The sequence below is a fragment of the Temnothorax americanus genome, unplaced genomic scaffold (genome assembly GCF_048541705.1).
Source record: "Temnothorax americanus isolate GAGA-0224 unplaced genomic scaffold, ASM4854170v1 Scaffold61, whole genome shotgun sequence".
Lineage (NCBI taxonomy): Eukaryota > Metazoa > Arthropoda > Insecta > Hymenoptera > Formicidae > Temnothorax > Temnothorax americanus.
Window position 1 is genome coordinate 244,349 of NW_027509762.1, and position 24,618 is coordinate 268,966.

General features: G+C 36.2%; 2 protein-coding genes across 9 annotated transcripts in view; one reads left to right on the forward strand and one right to left on the reverse strand.

The window, feature by feature from the left end:
* The window catches only part of LOC143905464 (uncharacterized), a 249,609-nt gene that overhangs the window by 102,938 nt on the left and 122,053 nt on the right, over window positions 1-24,618 (reverse strand). The gene's annotated exons all lie outside the window — the stretch shown is intronic.
* LOC143905469 (uncharacterized) lies at window positions 10,127-15,188 on the forward strand. 5 transcript variants are annotated; one of them, XM_077420904.1, is made up of 5 exons: window positions 10,127-10,913; window positions 11,110-11,293; window positions 11,488-11,671; window positions 11,866-12,056; window positions 12,241-15,188. In XM_077420904.1, the coding sequence occupies exons 2-5, from the start codon at window positions 11,180-11,182 to the stop codon at window positions 12,280-12,282; spliced, it is 531 nt and encodes a 176-aa protein (XP_077277030.1). In that variant the 5' UTR covers window positions 10,127-10,913; window positions 11,110-11,179; the 3' UTR covers window positions 12,283-15,188. The 5 variants fall into 5 exon arrangements, with proteins under 5 accessions (XP_077277030.1, XP_077277029.1, XP_077277031.1 ...); XM_077420903.1 differs by having other exon boundaries at window positions 10,127-10,923; window positions 11,116-11,293; window positions 11,866-15,188; XM_077420905.1 differs by having other exon boundaries at window positions 11,866-15,188.

A 24,618-nucleotide genomic window follows, 5' to 3' on the forward strand; every position in this document is an offset into this window, starting at 1 on the left:
TGGACCTTGTCATCGGCAACCTGGGATACATAGACATGAAATTCAAGCTTGATTCATAAGAATCGACTTAAAAATTCCCTAGCGGCACTTTCTGCCAAGCATAGAGAACCTACTTTTCCGTTGACTCAATATTTATTATATATATACCTAATTTTTACTTAAATAGAAATCTTCCTCCTGACCGATAAGTTTATCGACCTAATTTTGAAATACGCGCGCGATATCGAAACTGGCGATACCTGCGCCGCCAGCGTCGAAAAAGTGAAAAGGACGTTTCTCTGATAATCATAATAATATTGAATGAGAGCGTTAGGAGGAGTATCTTAAAAATAAATTTTCACATTTGGACTTTGCGTCGCAATATCTCCGCTCGTAAGGCACGTAGCGGAATATTATGAGAGAAACCCCCCCCTAATTGGACCCCAAGCTATCGATCAAGCCTACTTAGAACTTGATCCGATCACTCGTTATCGAGATCTCAACATCTCGGGTACTCGCAACCCGTCGCGTCGCGTAAAAGAGTCACGGTCGGTCTCGCTCCGCGTGTACTTGGCGCGAGACACTACCGTGTCTCTTGATATCCGGTGACGCTCGCCTATGTGGTGTCGATGCTCCAACAAATCCTTTCTCGCTATTGTAACGCTAGATATATTTTATCTTATTTACTTCTCTGGTTCAGTCCTCTGCAGTCAGTTAAGTCAGTCAGTCAGTCAGTAGTGTCAAAACGTTCGCAAGTAGAGCACAGAGCACTGTGTATAAGAATAAGAAATGGACCAAGAGAAGAAATGGATCAAGAAAAAATGGAAGAAGAAATGGAACGAAGATATCATAGAATCGAAGACTGCATAGAAATTGTTTACCCCGCAGTAGGAGTATGTATACTTAATACCGTTGCGTGCGTGTCGCCCGGTATGCTTTTCGAACTCCAAGCTGAAGCGTGCAGCGAGCAGTCTTTTAATAAACGATCGTCGTTATTTTCGTGAGTGCGCGAGAGTGAATAAGTGTCTGAGAAAGTCACGGACTAACTGTCGGCTAGGGTGTAACATTTTTGAAAAAGCATACCGGGGCGGCATGCACGCAACAATACATAATTGTATATTATATATTTTTTTTTGAAAATTAACCATTCTGTTAACGCGTTACAGTGGATATGGGTCGACAACGTGCCGGTGCACAAGATCCCACTTTTTCATATAGTGAGAGTTCGGATTCCTCACAGACAGGTGTGTTTAATATTTTTTCACAAATTTTAAAATTAAAAAAATTTAAAAAAAAATTTTTTTTTAATTTTTTTGTATAATTTGTTTTTAGCCAAATTTTATATATTTCAACGAAATCCGCATTCGTGGATTTGTCAATATACATACCCAGCGTTTGGTACGCTGGTTCAGACAAGTAGATGTTGAGCACAATAATGAAATCTGGAACGTGTCGGGAGACGAAGACATTTATGGATTTCGACGACTGTTCGAAATTGAACACGAATTCGAAAGAAAAGAAGAAGTGTGGTAATTTTTTAAAATTTAAAATTTTATGAATAAATATTTTTATGCTTAATTCCATATATATGTAAGCCTGACGCCTTATCAAACTTGGTCACGTTGACGTCTACGGCACTGACTACGTCAGGCACGTGACCAATAGAGATACTCATTATAACCACATAGCGCTGGCAGCGGGAGATTCGCTGCCAAGCCGTCCCGCGACGGGAGGATTCGCTGGTTAGCCGTCTCACGGCATAGTCGTTCGCTATAAAGCTACAGCTAGAACGAAAGACCGACAATTGTGTTGATTCAGGTGCGGTACTAATATTAAGGTAATTGTGTGCAGCACTTATAGAAACTGTAACCCTTTTATTTTATGTAAATACAGTAATCACTTGCTGCAACTACACGTGTCGATCAATTCTGCGCCTCTCTCTCCCACGCGTCTATTGCGTCTCTGATTCCGAGGCTTACAAATCAACACAATGGATAGTCAAGGCAAGATTCCTCTTCGTATCCGAGGCAATGGATACCAAAACTACGGTGGTCAAGGTCAAGACAATTCAGTTGGAGGGGCAATTGGAAATTTTCCAATTTCCTCGAGATATGCAAACGAGTGCTCAGCACCCACAGCTTTTTGAAAACGCCGTAGCCAAGGGAGTCGTTAAAAGCTTGAAAACACGCAGCAAATTCCGAAATGTGGTCATAACCTTGGTGGAAGGTGATCTGAAAGAAGTTTACTTGGATGACGAAGGTAATGTGGTTTTTAATGAGTACTATTTGGAGGCGATTCGGGCTGATTCCCCTATCCCTCCGCAAAGTCCTGCTGCCGGAATTCCGCCACATGAAAAACAAATCCATTCTATTTCAAAAAACATGATACTAGAGAAATTTAATGGAAAAAATTTTAATGCAGAATCATGGCTAGAATTTTTTGTAACAGAGTGTAAAAGACTCGAAATAAGAGAAAATAAATTCCCAGAAGTATTAAGATTATTTCTAGAAGGCCCCGCGTTGGAGTGGTTTTCAATATTTTTAAAAACAAATTCATTAGCACACGCCTGGGAGTTTTGGAATAACTCATTTGTGGACACGTTCGGCCAAAAATCGTGGTCCGAAATCGCGTACGCTTACACATTTAAATATCTCAATGGATCCTTTTTGGATTTTGCTTTAAAAAAAAGAAACATGTTATTAGACGTGGACCCGAATTTAACGATTAGTTCGCAAACAAACCTGATAGTAATAGCCCTGCCTCATTTTGTTAGAACGCGGTTAAATAAAAAAGTTTGACAAGCATGGAAGATTTAATGTCAACACTTAGACAAATAGAACCTTTGAAAAATAAATATAATAGTAACTCAGGTGAAGCAAACGATGATAAACACAAGAATCCAAACAAACACAGGCCTTGTTCATACTGCGAAAGCGTAGGTTTCTCTAACAGATTTCATCCAGAGCAAATGTGTCGCACAAAAATCGCACATCAAAAGGCAAATAAAAATGACAAAATTAAAGTAGCAAATAATATAGAAATTCAGGACACGATTGCTCTCGCGGAAGTAGCAAAAAACGAATAGTGACCCCACTTATAAGATTAAAAATCCTAATAAACAATAAAACAGCCATCGGTCTCTACGACTCGCGGGAGCCAATATATCTTTAATAAATTATAACTTCTGGAAAAAGCTGAAGTTAAATAAAAAGGTAAGTGGGGACAAAAACATTGAAACTATCTCAGGAACTTCAAAAGCCGAAGGTATAATTACGCTACCAGTAAAAATTTATAATATAACGAAACAATTTTCATTTCTCATAATAAAGAGTGATTCATTTAGAGATGATGTATTGCTAAATTTAGACTGTATAAAAGAATTCAAACTTTGTCAGGACGAAAACTTGAAAATATGGCGAAATAAGAATGAAAACATAAACCAAATAAAAGAAAATTCCGCAGCGAGCACAAAGGTAATAAGTTACACTAATTTAAAGAATACCTTGGAAAATTTAAAAACAAAATACAATAGAGTTTTTGCAAAAGGAAAATATAATATTGGTACGGTCAAAAATTATAAAGACATGATTAAATTAACGGAAAACAAGTACATAGCAAAAAAACCATATAAGTGTTCAATACAAGATAAGATAGAAATAGAATACCAAATTAAACATTTATTGAAAGCGGGGTTAATAGAGGAATCGTGTAGCCCATACGCCGCGCCGGTTACGTTAGTATATAAAAAAGAAGAAGCGAGAAAATCTCGGTTATGTATCGATTATAGAGACATGAACAAAATAGTGGTCCCGGAAAGCCAACCTTTTCCGAGAATCGAAGATATGACGTTACGTGCAAGAAATTGTAAATATTTCACAAAGCTAGACGTGAACTCGGCGTTTTGGTCGATACTGTTGCGTGACAAAGACAGATACAAAACAGCGTTCGTAACACATCATGGGCACTGGCAATGGTGTTGTCTACCATTTGGATTAAAATCTTCGCCGGCAATTTTTCAACAAATTTTGTCCAGCATAATAAGAAAAAACAATTTAAATGATTTTGCAGTAAATTACATTGACGATATTCTAATTTATTCAAAAAACTATAAAGATCATATAAAACACATCGAACTAGTACTAAAAGCATTATACGAACATGGATTCAAAATAAATCCGTCAAAATGTACATTTGATGCACAAGCCAAAATAAAATATTTAGGTCATGAAATAGGAAACAATTGTGTAAAACCCTTAAATGATAACGTAATCGCCATAAAAAACTTTCCAACATCACAGACAACAAAACATATTAGAGAATTCCTAGGAAAAATAAATTTTTATCTAGAATATATTCCGAGATCAACCATAATATTAGAGCCATTTTATAATCTACTGAGAAAAAACATAAAATTTAACTGGTCAAAAATTTGCCAAAATAACTTTGAAAAGATAAAAGACTATTTATGCTCAGACCCGATTCTGGCAATTTTCGACCCAACCATCCCAATTTACATTTATACGGGCGCATGTTTACAGGGGGTAGGAGCAATATTAAAACAACGCCAAACAGATGGAACTATAAAACCAGTATTTTTCTTTTCGCGCAAACTAACAGAACCACAAAAAAACAAAAAGAGCAATATATATTGAGTGTCTTGCAATAAAAGAGGCCATCTTATATTGGCAATATTATTTAATAGGGCAAAAATTTACGGTATTCACAGACCATAAACCATTGAAAAAATTCAATGTAAAAAAAATGTAATGATCCAGAGTTAAGACAAATTTTAAATTATCTATCTCAATTTGATTTCAAAATAATTTACAACCCGGGTAGAAATAATTTAGAGGCGGACTGTTTATCACGAAACCCAGTACTAGAAGAAGATAATGAAGAAAACGAAAAATCAATGATAAAAATAGTAAATTTCCTAAAACTAGATGAAATTATTAATAACCAAAAACCACTAACACTCGATGATAAATATGAAACTAAAAACGATATAATTTATAAAACACTAAAGAATAGAAAGAAAATCTGGCTGACTGAAGAATTTGGCATAACTTTAATTAAAAATATACAATATATTAAACAAGGACACATAGGAACAAAACAGTTAACATTAACAATTACTCATAAATTTTACTTCAAAAATATGCATAAACACATAAAAAGAATATGTCGCTCCTGTGAAACGTGTATAAAAAACAAAACTAGAGTGGGTAATTTTAAAGTCCCACTATCACAAATGGGTCCAGCTTCTGAACCATTTGAAATCATTGCATTAGATACAATAGGGGGGCTCGCAGGTAATAAAAGCACAAAAAGATACCTACACTTGCTAATTGACCATTTTACAAGATACGCGTTTATCTTGACATCAAAAATTTAAAGTGCAAAAGATTTTATAAAATTAATAAACTTAATAAAAGATAAGAATACTATACAGACGTTATTAACGGACCAATACGCAGGAATTAACTCAAAAGAGTTTAAGCAATATTTAAGATCCAGGAAGATAATTTTAGTTTTCACCGCAATCGATTGCGCCTTTTCCAATGGCCTAAACGAAAGGACCAATCAAACGCTAATTAATAGAATAAGATGTAAAATATTTGAAAACAAAAATCTCCCATGGCCCACCATAGCAAAAGAATGTGTTGAGGAATACAATAATACGATTCACAGTTCAACAGGCTTCACACCTAATTATTTACTAACAGAAAGAGACAGGCCAATTTTACTAATCGAACTCAGTTGTAATACCGAAAATAATTTGAAAGAGAACAGACTAATAGCATACCAAAATTTAAAAAAGGTCCATGAACAGAATAAAAACTATTATGATAAAAATAAGATCAATATCAAGTACAATGTAGGAGACTTAGTATATATACAAAATGGTAATAAATTAAACAGAAATAAATTTTTCCTACTATTTGATAGAATATATTATTTACTTTGTTTGTTTAATTGGTGTACTAATTGCGCTGCGCTCTCTCGCCTCTTCTCTGAGATCGAACAGTGATCAACGATTGAACTTACACCTAAGAAACTTAGCTGGTCTAGATTTCGCGTACGGTGGTGCGAGTAATCGCACCTGGTGCCCATACCGAGCTTTTGGAAATACCTCTGTCGAGCTACCATCCCTGATTAATAACTTGTGACGATTCCAGCATACAGTGCGATAGAGATTTTGAAATTTAACAAAAGTGACGGCGCGCTTCTTCTCGGCGGGCGAGACCGAGGGGACTCGTCGTCGTCATAATATATATATATATATATATATATATATATATATATATATTTTATTGTTATATCATTTACGTATGTGATTTCTATTAATTTTTTCGTAAATTATATTAAGTTTACCGTAATCTCCAATATCAACCCACTAAAACGATAATGGGCATCTACAATAGCCATTAATACGAGGCTAAAAAAACCTTTATAGTTATGAAAAGCACTGCCTGAAATTGGTGGAGCTTGAATCCGACAGTGCTTCCCATCAATTGCTCCTACAATTTGGATAATTCCAGATACTATGAAAGTCATTAGCGATTTGTATCCACTCGTCTTCTTCTTGTGGACATCTGAGATACGTTGCTTTCAATTCTTCCCAAACAGCATTGCATACTTTAGAAATAATGTTGTATAAAGTCGATTTCCCAATACAAAAAAAACCAGGATGTAGGAGCCACACTATCACCATGAGCAAGAAAACTAAAAATAATAACAAAATTTGAGGAAAAGTACATGTTTTTAAGAAGAAATAAAAAATAAACCGCAATAATTAAAATTATAATTATTCTAAATAACTATAAAATAATTATAATTTTTTAGAATAATTACAATTATTTTATAACAAAAAATAAGCAACAAACTAACTTTAATGTAACAGCAACACGAATCTTTGTTGGCAAAGGTTCTCTGCGACTTTTTTTTCGTAATCTTGGTTCCAAGAGATTATTTAAATAATCAAATTGTTATATATATATAAATTGTGATTTTCGTAAATTAAAAAAATTTTTCGTGATCATTTATTCGGAAATATACAAATAATTTTCTATGAGCACCTAAATTGTGTCTCACATGTGTAGTAATGTGAGGTTTAACCCACCATCTTCTTGTTCTACGTCTCTTTCTCAATAATAATTTTATTTTCACAACTTCTGTCAAAATTAATAATATATTCATATAAATTGCATATTTTTCAATATCCATGGCTATTTTAACCTCATTTTTTGTTACGACTTATAGTGACTTAATTGTAGAATGGCATATCGTAAATATATCCGACATACAACATACGACTAGCGACTAGCGACATCTGACTGCGACTTACAACGTATTTTGTAGAACGGGCTTAAAAAGAAGCAAATGTGGGTATTGTCGACAAAAGAGACATTGACCAGCTGGTTGCCTTACCACCGCCACTTCAAGCTGAATCAAATACAACCGATCCTTCTATCTACGGAACAGATTGCTTGAGTTGTCAATCGATCAATCAAGCGAAGAGGAAGGGGATTAGAACGATCACGACGAAAAACGGAGCGAGCAGCAGACGATGCAATTGAGGGACAAAGTACCGCAAAGCGCACTCGATCTAAGAGACAATGTGTGGAATGAGAAAAAAATTGGTACCGCGACATATTAGAATCGAGCATAGTCGACGGTCTCCCGTAATTACGCATAAGCCCGTACACGCTATTGCCCTGAGCGCGATTTGCCGCACGAGCAATGAGACGGGTTCGGAAGAAGAGCAAAGAAAAAGACACTATTTTCGAGTAAATCGCAGACATTGACCACTTCAACTACGGCGGAGGGGATGTCACATATCTGATGAGGCACAGAGCGTATCTAAATACGCAAAGAATTGACAGGTGCCTCTAGGAATCTCGATAACTGCTAAGGCAGGCAAATTGCCTTGGTTGCTTGATCCTTCTAATCGAGCAGTCCGAGTTCAACCAGCGAACTATAAACACACATTGTAAATATACGAGTTTATCCCGAACCCGGTATTGTTCTCTTCAGTATCCTCATTCCTATATAATAGTCCTTACGGGATTTTATGTGTAAAGACTTTAACTCTCTATATACAGTCTAATAGATATTATCTAAATAAATCTGACAAGAGTAAAGTAAACTAAAAAAACACGTGTGTTTATTGGCGGCCTAATCAAGTTTCCTACCTGATAAAGATTACAACATTTTGACACAAATCTCTTAAGTGTCTAGCCATTTCTTCAATTTTTGCTCCATGATCAGCTACTGATATTTTTAAATCTATTTTATACTTAAAGAAACGTTGTAACATTAAGTGGACTGAAATCGGAATTTTCTTCTTGTATAATGACTTAAACTGCTTCCACATTTCGTTAGCCGTCGACAACGCCATCACGTGACGAACGACGAACTTGTGATATTTCGAGAAATCTTTTTAAACATTTTAATTTTCAAGAGAAAAGTACACGTGTAAACTTAGCTTGTGCAAGAACAATGAAAAACTAGAACATAGAAACGAAAATAATGATATATGTGCGCTATAGACTACCATCTATGCCAACAGCCAATGTATTAAATGCACTTACCTTAACAGTATCCATGTATAAAAAAAATGCATTTAAAAAATAATAATAAAAGAAAGAAATGGAACGTCAAAAACTATTTAATTTTATCTAATATTTTTTTAGCTGTCACTGTTTTAGAGTACAATTTCGGTTAATTACGTAGTGTTGTGAGCGTACAACGTATTAAGAATTAATGAATGTACTTGGCAACACCGAGTTGCCTGCGATCAGACATCCGACCCTAGCGACAAAAACCACATCGAACATACGCCGAAAAAACTGACGATTGCATCGGACGACTGATCATACGATGCAATCCGACGCGGGAACCCGGATCATTCAACTCCGGGACAACCGAAAACGCTGACGCGAAGGTCAGCGCAAGGCGCTGACCGCGTAAGGTTAGCGCTATTTCGGTTAGCAACGGCACGCGACTACAACATGATAAATACCGCCGAATGGAACGATTGGGCGGGCAGTCGGAATTCAGAATCAAAACGAGTACGTGCGTCACCATACCTGTTACAAAATAAAAACTCGTTAAAACCTTCCGGTGTCTTTTGAGTGTAACGCGGTTATCGAATTCAAATAAATGGGACAGTTGTAAATTTGAGCAAAATAAATATATTTGAATTAGTGATTTAATACATTGCGACGAGTTTTCTTTTCCGACCAGGAATCTCAGAACCCTGTGCCGGAATACTCCCGGTTACGGCACAACAGTAGGATAATTTTGTACACAGATACGTAATTATTTAATTACAACTTTTTGTAGATAAAACGTAAAACTTCGCAAAATCTTTTAATGCATTAATTAGTTTAGGAGTGTTTAATTAACTCTTTGAGTGGCAAGAAAATAAGCACCAAACAGACCAAAAATGGCGACATGAAAATTCTGTCAGATTTTCATGAAATTTGATATCTATTATGGGATTTTTAGGGCACTAAATAAATCGAATCTGGGGTCAAAGTTTGACAATTTAAAACGGTTGATTCAACTTTTTTTAAACTAACTGATCTTTTTTGAACTGACTTGATCGACAGATTTGACAGACTGACTTGACCGAAAGGTTGATCACTCGAATCAAGAGACACGGTAGTGTCTCGCGCCAAGTACACGCGGAGCGAGACCGACCGTGACTCTTTTACGCGACGCGACGGGTTGCGAGTACCCGAGATGTTGAGATCTCGATAACGAGTGAACGGATCAAGTTCTAAGTAGGCTTGATCGATAGCTTGGGGTCCAATTAGAGGGGGGGTTTCTATAATATTCCGCTACGTGCCCTACGAGCGGAGATATTGCGACGCAAAGTCCAAATGCGAAAATTTATTTTTAAGATACGTCGTCTCCGTCAACCGCTTTTCTTTATAACATACATGTAACAAACAGAGAACGTCACTTTCACTTTTTCGACACTGGCGGCTAGCGGCGTTAGTGTCGCAGTGCAGTGCAGTGCAGACAGTGCGTTCGTTTAGAGCGCTATCCTGTCAGTCAGTTCATCATCTGATCAGTTAACCTATCTCGATCGATCGAAAGACACGGTAGTACGCGCGGAGCGAGACCGATCGTGTGACTCTTTATTACGCGTCGCGAGGTAAGGTGCGACAACGCGCGCATACGCGCGTACGCGAAACGGCAGTAACACCGTAATCGTGCCGGCGATATACTGAATTGAATTGCTTCGTGCTTATCTAAAGATTTCGTATCCCTACATTGGGTGCGTTCAGTCGATACTTCGCTAGCCTAGCAATCGTGAGTAGTCGCTCGTTTTCGCTCGTTTCCTCTACTTTGACCCAATGGATTAAAAGGAGAGGAAACGAGCGACTGCTCACGATTGCTAGGCTAGCTGAGTATCGGCTGAACGCACCCATCTACTATCGCTGCCGGAAAAGAAGGATCTCTACGCTTGGCAGAAAGTGACGACTGACACGTTCGATCCCGACTTCGTTGATCGCAGAAGAGCTCAACTCGAGGTACGTTTCCGATTTGCAATTAAAAAATTTTGTGCGATGAATGATATATAGGCTACGGTCAACGTGATACAAATGCTTTGGAGCGTTCTTCTTCTCCTTCTTTCTTCATTGAAAGAAAAGAGAAGAGGAATGCTTCGAAGCATTTGTAGTGTCACGTTGACCGTAGCCATAATATCATATTAATACATTATTTTATTTTTTAGGTCAAGGATTGCCATTTAAAGCTGGTACGTTTGATGGGGCTGTCAGTATTTCTGCGCTTGTGGTTGTGCTATGCAAGCAAAACTTTGCACAATCCTACAAGACGTTTATATCGTTTCTTATCAACGTTGTATGCATGTCTGTCAAGAAGCGCAAGAGCAGTGTTACAATTCTATCCAGAGAACGGTGAGAACAGGTTGTTGATATTATATATATCTTGATATATAGGCTACGGTCAACGTGATACAAATGCTCTGGAGCGTTCTTCTTCTCCTTCTTTCTTCATTGAAAGAAAAGAGAAGAGGAATGCTTCGAAGCATTTGTAGTGTCACGTTGACCGTATAGCCATAATATCATATTAATACATTATTTTATTTTTTAGGTCAAGGATTGCCATTTAAAGCTGGTACGTTTGATGGGGCTGTCAGTATTTTTGCGCTTGTGGTTGTGCTATGCAAGCAAAACTTTGCACAATCCTACAAGACGTTTATATCGTTTCTTATCAACGTTGTATGCATGTCTGTCAAGAAGCGCAAGAGCAGTGTTACAATTCTATCCAGAGAACGGTGAGAACAGGTTGTTGATATTATATATATCTTGATATATAGGCTACGGTCAACGTGATACAAATGCTCTGGAGCGTTCTTCTTCTCCTTCTTTCTTCATTGAAAGAAAAGAGAAGAGGAATGCTTCGAAGCATTTGTAGTGTCACGTTGACCGTAGCCATAATATCATATTAATACATTATTTTATTTTTTAGGTCAAGGATTGCTATTTAAAGCTGGTACGTTTGATGGGGTTGTCAGTATTTCTGCGCTTGTGGTTGTGCTATGCAAGCAAAACATTGCACAATCCTACAAGACGTTTATATCGTTTCTTATCAACGTTGTATGCATGTCTGTCAAGAAGCGCAAGAGCAGTGTCACAATTCTATCCAGAGAACGGTGAGAACAGGTTGTTGATATTATATATATCTTGATATATAGGCTACGGTCAACGTGATACAAATGCTCCGGAGCGTTCTTCTTCTCCTTCTTTCTTCATTGAAAGAAAAGAGAAGAGGAATGCTTCGATGCATTTGTAGTGTCACGTTGACCGTAGCCATAATATCATATTAATACATTATTTTATTTTTTAGGTCAAGGATTGCCATTTAAAGCTGGTACGTTTGATGGGGCTGTCAGTATTTCTGCGCTTGTGGTTGTGCTATGCAAGCAAAACTTTGCACAATCCTACAAGACGTTTTATCGTTTCTTATCAACGTTGTATGCATGTCTGTCAAGAAGCGCAAGAGCAGTGTTACAATTCTATCCAGAGAACGGTGAACAGGTTGTTGATATTATATATATCTTGATGTATAGGCTACGGTCAACGTGATACAAATGCTCTGGAGCGTTCTTCTTCTCCTTCTTTTTTCATTGAATGAAAAGAGAAGAGGAATGCTTCGAAGCATTTGTAGTGTCGCGTTGACCGTAGCCATAATATCATATTAATACATTATTTTATTTTTTAGGTCAATATGTATAACCGTATCGTATATAATTATATTGTATAATCAGAACCGCTTGCCACCAGTGTCGAAAAAGTGAAAGTGACGTTTCTGATTATGACGTCATCATATAAGACGTCGGCGTTAGAAGTATATACGTATTTGTATCTTAAAAATAAATTTTCACATTTGGACTTTGCGTCGCAATATCTCCGCTCGTAGGGCACGCAGCGGAATATTATGAGAGAAACCCCCCCCCCCTAATTGGACCTCAAGCTATCGATCAAGCCTACTTAGAACTTGATCCGTTCACTCATCGTTATCGAGATCTCAACATCTCGGGTACTCGCAACCCGTCGCGTCGCGTAAAAGAGTCACGGTCTTAATAATTTATTAAAGGATACATTTTTAAATTGGGGTCCGTTATATGGAAAAACATGCCAATTTTGTGCAGGAAATCTAGTATTTAGAAATGAATTAACGTTGACAAAAGAAATAGTTATCATTCATTTAATTTTGTTCTTGTCACAGGATAATAAATTAGTGAAAATACCACAGACATTTAATTTAACTGGCATATCAACAACTAAGATATCGATAGCGAAACAGCAGTATAAAGTAATGAATACTATATTTCATCAGGGTACATCTATTGAAGATGGTCATTATACAAGTATGTGTAGAGAAAAGACATTTTGGATTGAATTTGATGATGGAAAAATTATAGAAAATAAACGATGGCCTACAGGTGCTAAAGGTCTTTATATATTATTTTTGGAAAAAGTTGATAAGAAATACTTTATACAAGCAACGTAATATACATGCATATTTTACATAAAAGCAATGTCCGGCAATATGTATATATATATATTTACAACTTCAGACACATTTCTTTATAAGATGTAATTTTTTTCTGTTAAGATTAAGATGCGTAACACTACAAAAAGGCGTGATATCCGTACAAAATTACCTTTTTCAAAAAAAAAAGGTAAAAAAAGGCGCCAAGTACACGCATAATAGTGTATATGTTGTTACCTCGAAAAAAAACAGTGGTACTATTATACCTCAAAAAAATCTAAGTAACAAGTGGTAGACGTAATCTTTGTATTTCGAAAAATCTTGAAAAAACCTAAGCAGTAGTATCTTTACCTCGAAAAAACCGAAGTAACAAGTGGTAGACGTAATCTTTGTATGTATTTCGAAAAATCTCGAAAAAACCTAAGCAGTAGTATCTTTACCTCGAAAAAACCGAAGTAACAAGTGGTAGACGTAATCTTTGTATCTCGAAAAATCTCGAAAAAACTAAACAGTAGTATTTTTATTTCCAAATATGTTGTTACCTTGAAAAAAAAAACAGTGGTAGACGTGGTAGTATTGTATTGTATTGTATTGGTTTATTGTTTATCCCCGTAGGGTTTACAAGGCGTTTTTTTTTCTGAGGAACGTACCCAAACCTCTACAAACAGAAAAACAACCCCTTCATCCTGGCCATTTGCGACCTTACATTTTTCTTTTACCCTCCCTCTCCGTTTCTCCCCTCACCCCCTCTTGTCTTCTCTGCTTCCTCGAAGTCTTCGTCGCTCTGCCTCGATCCTTCCTGTCTCGCCTCGCCCCCTTCGTCCTACAGCCCCTTCCTCTTGTCCTCTTTCTCCTTGTCTAAAATCATCAGGAGTTTCTCCTCTATCCCTCTCGTTAGTTCGTCCTCCTCCGCTCGCTCCGCGTTTCTGTTTTCCTCCATCCTTCTTTCTAATCTCCCCTCCCTCTCCCTTCTCTCTCTGTTCCACGCCTCCACCGACCTGTTCTCGTCTTCTCCCAATTTGACTCCTTATCTCCTCATTTCTCCTTCTCAACCCTTATAATAACGTTCCTCCTTCTTAATTCCTCCCCTTCTTTCTCCTTTCCATCCTACCTCCCTCTTCTTTCTTCCTATGGCCCTCGTCCTCGTCCGTTTCCATACCCTCGCCTCCACCGCTTTATCCTCGTCCATCTTCACCCTTCCTACTCCCCTTCCTTCTTTTTGCCAACCAAAGTCCAGCTCACGCACGCTCGTCACTTCCTCCCCTTCCTCGTTCCACTTCTACGTCGCCTTCTCTCCTTCTCCTTCCATCACCTATCTATCTGTCCGGCCCCTTCAATCGTTTGATCCATCGATCTGTCGAGACGACTCCCTGCTCTGTTCCGCACCTGCCGCGCCACCATCGCCAAACCCTCTGTCTCGACAGGTCAATCGATCGCCCGATCGATACTCCCTGCTACCAACTCGCTCAGCTCCCTCGTCGTGTAACCTGGGCTGCTACCTCCGTTCCTTCTCTCGCCCTTCTCTCCCTCGCCCCTCTTGTTCCTCCTCTGCTTACAGTTCTCAGTCCGCTCCTCCACGGTTTTTCTCCTTCGCATTTCTCTTAAACCTTTTCCGTTCACCTTCTGTATACTTTCCTCCTTTACACTTCTGCCTCCTTTCAAACCTCTGCCAGTGCGTCCAACTTTTCTCGGTTCCCTGCCTCTCCTCTCAGTCGTACCAACCCTTTTCAGCTACTATCCAGTGCCACTGTCTCAACTTTCCTCCTCTTGCTACGCCCTCTAGCCTCTCCGCTTTCCCCACACAACCTCTCGCCCGTTGATGTCCCGCGCCGCCGTATCTACTTTCCTCCTCCTACCGCGTCCTCTATCCTCACCGTTCCCCTTGCCAACCTCTCTTCCGTCTGCACACCATTCCGCTCCGCGCTCATCACCACCGGTGCGCCTGCGCGAGCGCCGCGTGATCTCGAGTCAGTGCTGCTGCCCCCGCTCGTCTCCCCCCTCTCGCTCCATCAGCCTCTCTCCTAACCACCATATCACTCAGCCCTTTTCATCCTCCGTATCTCCTCCTGCTTCGATTTTCCCGTCTCCTTCATTTCCTCATCTTCCTCTATGCCCTCTCCATCCAATCCGCCTCTTCCGGCCTCTCTCTCTCCCTTCTCTCTCCTCTCGCACCACTTTCTCCGCTCCTCTCTCCTTGGGCCGTCCACCACGTCCAAGTTACACGTTATCTCTCGGTAGACGTGGTAGTATTATACCTCAAAAAAATCTAAGTAACAAGTGGTAGACGTAATCTTTGTATCTTGAAAAATCTCGAAAAAACCTAAACAGTAGTATTTTTATTTCCAAAAAATTATTACTCAAGTGATACACATCACAAAATTACGTTACCTTATGAAAAATGAGTCGCGCTTCAAGTGATCTATTATTTTATTACAATTACAAAAAAGAAATGATATCTCTTTTTAAATTACAGCGCCAATTACAGAGAACATACACTGAGAAAAAAAATGTGTCAATCCCAAGAAATATTTAGTCCGATACGTTTAGCTAAACATTTTAGTTAGTTAACTAAACATTAGTTGAATTAATTAATTCTTGATTAAAAAAACGAAATAAATTGTTGAAACAATTAATATTTACTTAACTAACTAAAATGTTTAGTTGAACGTATCGAACTAAATATTTCTTGGAATTAACAATTTTTTTTCTCAGTGTATTTTTCGAGATACAAAGATTACCTCTACCACTTGTTACTTAGGTTTTTTTGAGGTACAATATTACCACTGCTTTTCTTCGATTAGAATAAAAGATTGAATCATGAAAAATTACACAGAGGTAACAGTACAAAATACAAATATTTTATTAAAATATTTAAATCCAACAAGGAAATACAAGGTATTTAAATACAAAGTTTATATATGTATTTTAAAAGATTTAATCGCATCGCAAAGAATTACAGAGGTAACAGTACAAAAAATAAAAATATTTTATTAAATAACATAAATTTTTCTTGTCAAAAAACTTGGCGCTGCTAGAGAGAGAAAGAGAGAGAGACCTTTTATCCTATACTTAATCATAAGCCGCATTATTCGAAAGAGAAAGAGACCTTTTACAAATGTAAATATTACTCATTCTATACTTATTCTATACTTATTCTATACTTTTAATTCTAATCGCTTTAAAAATATAAACTTATCCTAACTTATCCTACACTTAATTATAAGCCGTCATTCACCGTCACACACACACACACACACACGCGCACGCACGCACGCACGCACGCACGCACGCACGCACGCACGCACGCACGCACGCACGCACGCACGCACGCACGCACGCACGCACGCACGCACGCACGCACGCACGCACGCACGCACGCACGCACGCACGCACGCACGCACGCACGCACGCACGCGCGCACGCACGCACGCACGCACGCACGCACGCACGCGCGCACGCCAGCAAGCACGCACGCACGCACGCACGCGAGCACGCACGCACGCACGCGCGCACGCACGCACGCTCGCACGCACGCACGCACGCACGCACGCACGCACGCACGCGCGCGCGCGCACACACACACTCGCTCGCACATACACACCTGGCTGACCTAATTTTGAGGTCTAGCTAGCAGCGCCAAGTTTTTTAACAAGAAAAATTTATGTTATTTAATAAAATATTTTTTTTTGTACTGTTACCTCTGTAATTCTTTGCGATGCGATTAAATCTTTTAAAATACATATATAAACTTTGTATTTAAATACCTTGTATTTCCTTGTTGGATTTAAATATTTTAATAAAATATTTGTATTTTGTACTGTTACCTCTGTGTAATTCTTCATGATTCAATCTTTTATTCTAATCGAAGAAAAGCAGTGGTAATATTGTACCTCAAAAAAACCTAAGTAACAAGTGGTAGAGGTAATCTTTGTATCTCGAAAAATACACTGAGAAAAAAAATTGTTAATTCCAAGAAATATTTAGTTCGATACGTTCAACTAAACATTTTAGTTAGTTAAGTAAATATTAATTGTTTCAACAATTTATTTCGTTTTTTTAATCAAGAATTAATTAATTCAACTAATGTTTAGTTAACTAACTAAAATGTTTAGCTAAACGTATCGGACTAAATATTTCTTGGGATTGACACATTTTTTTTCTCAGTGTATGTTCTCTGTAATTGGCGCTGTAATTTAAAAAGAGATATCATTTCTTTTTTGTAATTGTAATAAAATAATAGATCACTTGAAGCGCGACTCATTTTTCATAAGGTAACGTAATTTTGTGATGTGTATCACTTGAGTAATAATTTTTTGGAAATAAAAATACTACTGTTTAGGTTTTTTCGAGATTTTTCAAGATACAAAGATTACGTCTACTACTTGTTACTTAGATTTTTTTGAGGTATAATACTACCACGTCTACCACTGTTTTTTTTTTCAAGGTAACAACATATTTGGAAATAAAAATACTACTGTTTAGTTTTTTCGAGATTTTTCGAGATACAAAGATTACGTCTACCACTTGTTACTTCGGTTTTTTCGAGGTAAAAATACTACTGCTTAGGTTTTTTCGAGATTTTTCGAAATACATACAAAGATTACGTCTACCACTTGTTACTTCGGTTTTTTCGAGGTATTTTGAGTGTACGCCAGATTTCAAGACCTCTCGGACTTGATTGTCATTCTTTAAAACGCAGAATTTTATTGCATTATTCCAAATTTAGGGGCGCCAAACTAAATCCGCCATTTTGAAATTTTGTACAGCAAATTTGTATTCAGCAACCTAAAAAACCCCCTAGTACCGAGTTTCAAAGAAATCCGCTAATTTATAATTTTTCAAAATTTTGGGTCGCCATATTAGATCAGCCATTTTGAATTTTGTAATTGTGATCCCAAATTCGCATTTCGCAACCCAAAAAATCTCTAAGTAGCAAGTTTCGTGAAAATCCTGCTAACTGGAGAAAAATAAAACGATGTGCGTATATATGCATCAATGCCATTTTTGGCACGTCTTTTTTCTGCGCATATATGCGTCAATGCCACTCAAGAGGTTAAACATTTGTTTTTTAATGTAATTTTATGCACAATTGTTTTATTATAGATCTTTAAGAAAATAGAAAAATTAGATAATTAAACACTTTAGTCTAGCATAATCTATAATTCACACTTAAATCTTACAGTTTCAACAAATAACAAGAACATTAATAACAAATACCAATAACAAATAACAATAACAACAATAACAAAAACAATAATTCAACGTCCAATTATTGTAGGTTCATCAGCCATAGCTATTTCTTCAGTAGGTGCTTTATCCCTCTTCCTCTTCTTTGAGAAAAGTATAAAAGCAAGACCAGCTATGAAATTGCACAGAAATACGATCCATGCAAGAATGAGAGAGTAATCATATTTTATCACTGCATTTTTTGGAAAGGTTTCCAAAATGTGATTGCTCTCGTACTCAATTGATGAAAGCAGAACCTGTATTACCACCATGTTGCAAGCAGCTAGAAGAAAACGAAAGTAAAATTAATTAATATAAAGTGTAGTGCAATTAATATGAAATTCATTAATATATAATATAGAGCTGTTATTTTTGATAACTTTGAACCTTCGAAGCTTCGAATATCGATGGATGTTGTAAGTCATAAGTCATAAGAATTGGCCAATCATAGTTCATTATTCTTCGACCGCAAGGAGATTAATGGACTGTGATTGGTCAATTACAACTTACGACTTACAACACCCATTGTAGACCGGCCCTAATTCGGGTACCCGTATGATGCGGGTATACGGTAAATAAACTTTGAATAAATTTAACAAAATTATTACTTACAAAAAAGGATTACGTCTAGTGCATACGTGGGTCTAAGACGTCCGTGCGAGATTTGACTTGCTCGGTATTTGGCAATATATTAATCTTTGAAACAGCTCTGAGTCCCTTTTCAGTCCCTTCTTCCACCTACTTTTTTAAGCACGGGAGCCAGACAGGCAGGCTTGCCAGTTTTACAGTTACGAGCAGATATTATTTTGGCCCGGCGTCCGAAAGATCAATATATCGCCGAATACCGAGCAAATCAAATCTCGCATGAACGTCTCAGACCCACGTAAGCACTAGACGTAATCTTTTTTTGTAAGTAATAATTTTGCTAATATTATTCATAATTTATTAAAAATAAAATATTAAATAAACGATGTTTATATTAAAAGACTATAAAATCATCAACTACAATGTAGACAGATGTTTTGTAATTTTTTTTACATTTTTTAAAATACTTTAAGATAGGGGAAATAGCGTTGAACATGACAGACCCACGTATGTACTGAGAAAGTACTGAAAAAACGGAAGGTTAATAAAAGCATTTTTTCACATATTTTAGACATTTTTGAAGTGTGTGAAAATTTATGTTTTATTACTCTGCATATACGCGTCTTCGTGGAATATACAGATATTTATAGCATGCGCTGTTATACCCACTTCGATACGGGTACCCGAATTACCCAGGTACTCGTGGAACTAGTCCAGATCCGTATACACGAGTAACGGGCGAACGGGCGGGTACCCAAGTACCTGGGTATCCGTTTCTTTTTTCGACCTTTAGTTATAATACTTCAAAATTGTAATTTAGGAATAATTAAATATTTTTTAAGAATATATATTAATTAATTTTTTTTATTTAAAATATTTTTAGCGTCCTCTAAATGAATTTGCCATTCGCACAAATATATTTTTCGAAACTTCAAAGCTTTGAAGTTCGAAATTAATTTCGAAGCTTCGAATATCGAAACCTTCGAAGCAAATCACCAGCCCTAATATAATATCTAAAAAATAATTTTTTATACTATGTTGATATATTATACTATGCATTAATTTAATATTTAAAATAGTAATAAAAACCAAATAAATTCAAACAACATGTAATATAATCTCTATGTAATATGACTTCTAATTTTTTACAAGTATTTATTAACTTTAGAAATTAAAGGACGATATGGGTACAGAGCCGATTTAGGTCCTGATCATTGGGGAATCTATTTTATGTTTTTTCATACCCTTGATGTACTGAATCATTATCAAACGTTAATTTCAAGCTAAACTAATGGGAGAATAGCAAAAATTGCATTCAAAGTATCAAAGTATCATCAGTTTTGATGGAATCTGAACAAAAACTCAAGAATATATAGGGTGTTTTATGACATGTGAGACCCACTTTATCAGCGGTGAATAGGGGACACAAAAAAAATGAAAAAAGTTCATGTAACATATGTTCTATTTGACTTTGTTTCCGAATTATAGCTTTGTGGTTCAGTAATTTTCAGTTGTTTACCTTTTATGCTTGGGAAGTGCTTGAAATAACCTCCTTAGTTTGTATGTAAGTTTACAGTCATCGTATCAAACTTTTTAATCTTTTAAAAATTCCAGGTATTTGTCGGATTTGTTGGCAGCCTTGTTGCATATGTTCACGAAGTATTTCAACACTGGCTATGGGTGTTGAAAACAATTATTTTCAAGTATAGCCTCACAAATAAAAGTCTAATGGATCTAAGTCTGGGGAACGAGCAGCCATTCCTTGATCTGAATACTTATTCATTCTTTCTCACTTAACTATTCTAACGTACAGTAAATTAGTGAATTATTAAGTGCTTCTAGCAATAGAATGAACTGAAGTGACTAAACTCAATCAATAAAATGTGTGAAATCAACAAAGTCAGGAAATATTCAGGAGATATTGAGCACTGTTTACAAATATAAATCAAATATGGCCATTTCGATTTTTGAGCATCTCTTATAAAGGTATGTAGCTATAAATTGGAGCAAAAAATGGTTACAAAACAAGTTCAAATAATAGGACATATGTTTATATAAACTTTTCATTGTTTTTGTGTCTCTTATCCATTACTGAAGTGAGTCCCATATGTTAGGAAACATTCTGTATACGGGGTGTTTTAAGTCAGGTAAATATAACTTCAAGGTTTTAATAGGAAATTAAATTTGGAACAAAAAGTTATAAACATATTTCCGAAAACGCTTTGTTATAAGTTATAGGTACAAAACTTTAAAAAAATCATGTTTTTTTATTACTTTTAAATATAACTTCAAAACTCTTCATTTATTTGCAGAAAATAATGAAAAAAATCTAATGGATAATTAAATAACAAACTCTAAATTATACCAATTTTATTTAATTCTCATAAAACGTTCAAAAGAAAATAAGCTCAAAACAATGAAAACAGCAGAAACTTGAAAGCAGAAACCACCTTTCGATGATCTTTGTGTAAACTACATTTGTAGCGTTTGCTTTAATGTAACAATTAGTAGCTAGTTATTTACAAAAATTCATCGAATAAACATGATTTTTTTTAATTTTTATTAACTATAACTTTCAAAAAATTAAAACTTAATACGGGCAATAAGAGCTAAGAGTGCCGTTTTACCGCTCAAATTTATTATAAAATACATGTGGTCAAAATTACAAACGTTTCGACTCTTTTTTGGGGTCCTCCTCAGCGCATTGTATAATAATAAATTCTACATAAATATAAGACTATATAAAACCTTCTACACCGCAAACATCAAGTTATTAATTGTTTGGGCAGATGTGCACTTCGACACTTTCCTAAGCATCATCGTGTAGTTTCCTGGTTAGAACGCCAGGAAATTCGAACTGGTGTCATGTCCCTATCAATGCATCCGATTCATGAATTAACGTGATATCCGAATATTTGGCTTTTACAAGGAAACTTGATGTAACATCAATGTTCCTCGCATTTCTGAGGTGTAAGACTGTTTTTTCTTGTTCAACAACAATTTTTTACGGTGAACTAAAGTTCTGCAGGAGGGCCAAAAATCGAATTTTTTTAACATCATCCTTTAGAAAGTAATATTAAATATTAATTTAAAAAATATAATTATATTATGGCTATCAGAAATGTTTTTACACTTTTTTCCTAAAGCGAAGCAGCAAACAGTAAAAATAATTTACTAAAAAGGTGTGCAATTAGAAATTTGCACATTGCTTTTTATTGCGCTCACAAAGCTCCTCTATGAGGAAGGTCGTATTTTATTTGATGCATTATTATTAGTATTTATTAAGGTAAACGGCCCAGTTTCTGACATCTTTAGAGTAGCGGCCTCGGTTTTTTATTGTTTACGATCGCGAGATATTGTCAAACCCAAAATAAACTGTTTTAAGACGTGCATTAAAGCTTTCTGATTGTGAGTAAAATTCACCCATATTTTCAGTTAAATCATTCAGATCTATAATAATTAAATTATATTAATAATAAATAATAATGCTTGTCTACTACCGGGATTTCTGACATAACCTTAATTATGTGACGTACATATTGTTTCTGAAAATTAAAAAAAACACTAACAAAAATAAACTATTATACACTATCTGATCGATAAGTGGTTGCTGAACATGTTTACGTAACTTTTATGTCATTTAATACTTACGTGACGCTAAAAATTGATAATTTTACATCTGTTATCGCTAAGTATGTTTCAACCAGGAATGCCGTTTGGAAGCTACTGTAGAAACGCGAGTTACCCTTTTCACCGGTAAATTTAAATACAAAAAATTAAAAAAAAAATGTGTCTGCAATAATCAACAGTAAAAAGCATTCTTTAACTGTTGGTGTCAGAAACTACGGCAGTGTCAGAAACTGGGCAGTTTACCTTAGTTTGGCTTTCTCATAAAAAAGCTTTATGAGCGCAATAAAAAGCAATGTGCAAATTCCAATATTTGCACACTTTTTTATTTTTATATAATTTTCACATTTTTACGGGCTTCATCCTCTTCTAGGTAAAATATTACATTATTCTAGATCAGATTAAGATATCGTTTTTTAATGTATTTTTTGTTTAAATAATGCTAGATTTTCATGTCATTTCTCAAAAAAATTCAAAATATTGATCGCGTATAAAGTTAGATCTAATCACCCAAATCTTAGAGAATTATATATAAAATAAAGGTAGAAAAGACTGAAGAATGTAATAAAATTATAAATAGCTCAATATCTCAAAATTGGCGGAAGTTGGAGCAACCACGGGCATTTCTCAAAAAATTCACAATTTTATAAAAAAAGAACCTCTTCACAGATTATCGCCAAATTCAATACCAACCTTTCTTCGATAATACTCGACATAAAAAAAAAATTAAGCCCGTTATCTCAAAGTTTGCGAAAGTTAGAGCAACCACAGACATTAAATCCGCACACATACGCGCGCGCGCGGACATTTTATAAAAATGTGATTTGTCGGCGTTTCATAACATTCTGAACACATTGGCAGAGAAAACTGAAAAAATTTTTTTTCATAAAAACAAAGTTTTCTTTACGAGGAAGCAAAATGGATTTAAACGATAAAATTTGTTAAAGGCCATTACCTCGACATCACGCCAACTTGCCTTGTTAATCAAGGCATGTTAGCAATAATCTGCATGTTTATATTTCGGTTAAAAAAAAGTAATAATAAAATTTATTAGTACAAAATTACCTTTTTCAAAAAAGGTTAAAAAAGGTGCCAAGTACACGCGCAATGTATGTTGTAAATAAAAAAATGCATCCTAAGTAATAGTAGATTTATTTCTTTTGAACAAAATTATTATATCACAAAATTGCATTACCTAACTTAATCTAAGTAATTTTTCAAAAAAATGTATGGAATTTTTAAATTGCGCCAATCACATATGTATTACCTCAAAAAATAATTTGCAATTTTGCACTTATACTTCCTATTATACGTTGTCCTATACGTTGTCAGGACACCACGTCAACGATGCATGTAAATTTGTTATGCGGATCGGTGTAACCTAAAGCACTTGATAAGGACCGGAATTCGGTCGAAACGTTGTGCAATTTATTTTCAATTGGCCAGTTGGGTCGAAAATAAAACGACTTATTTTGACTTATACTTCCTATTCCAACCCAATGTATGTATATGTGTAACTTTATTTCTTCTCCTAGGAGGGGCTTGAAAAGCGTTTTTAAAAGGAACGTACCCAAACCTTTACAGTCATTTTACATCTCTCCTCATTTTAATTTAACCTTGGAACCGACGTCTAGGCTACACAATACCAAGCTAGCCACTGCAGAGGCCGGAGACGCAATGCCGACCGTCGCAGGCCAGAGGATGGCGAGGACGACCCAGGAGGAAAAGCCACCGACACCCCAGCCACAGAGAGCAACGACGCCATACGATTCGGTGATCCAGGGTGCCGAGGAGTCGCCATTTTTATGTTCTTAGGTTTCGCTAGACGAGGATCAGCTTCACCTTTATGAAAAAAAATGTGCCCTTTATTGCCATTAAAAAATGCCATTAAATTTCCATTGTTTCAGACGCAATGGAAATGAAGGCATTTTTGCCAAAGATAAAAAATTCCACACAAAATCCCATTGGTGTTGCTATTGGTATTGCCACTGGTTTTGCCGTTGGTATTGCCATTGGTATTGCCATTAGTATTGCCATTGGTATTAACACTGGCAATACCAATGGACTTTGTATTGGGGCGGCGGTGTGGTTTAGTGGTAGAGCGCCAGACTCGTAATCTGTGGAACCAGGTTCGAGTCCACTAGAGCCATGTAACATGAAAAAGTT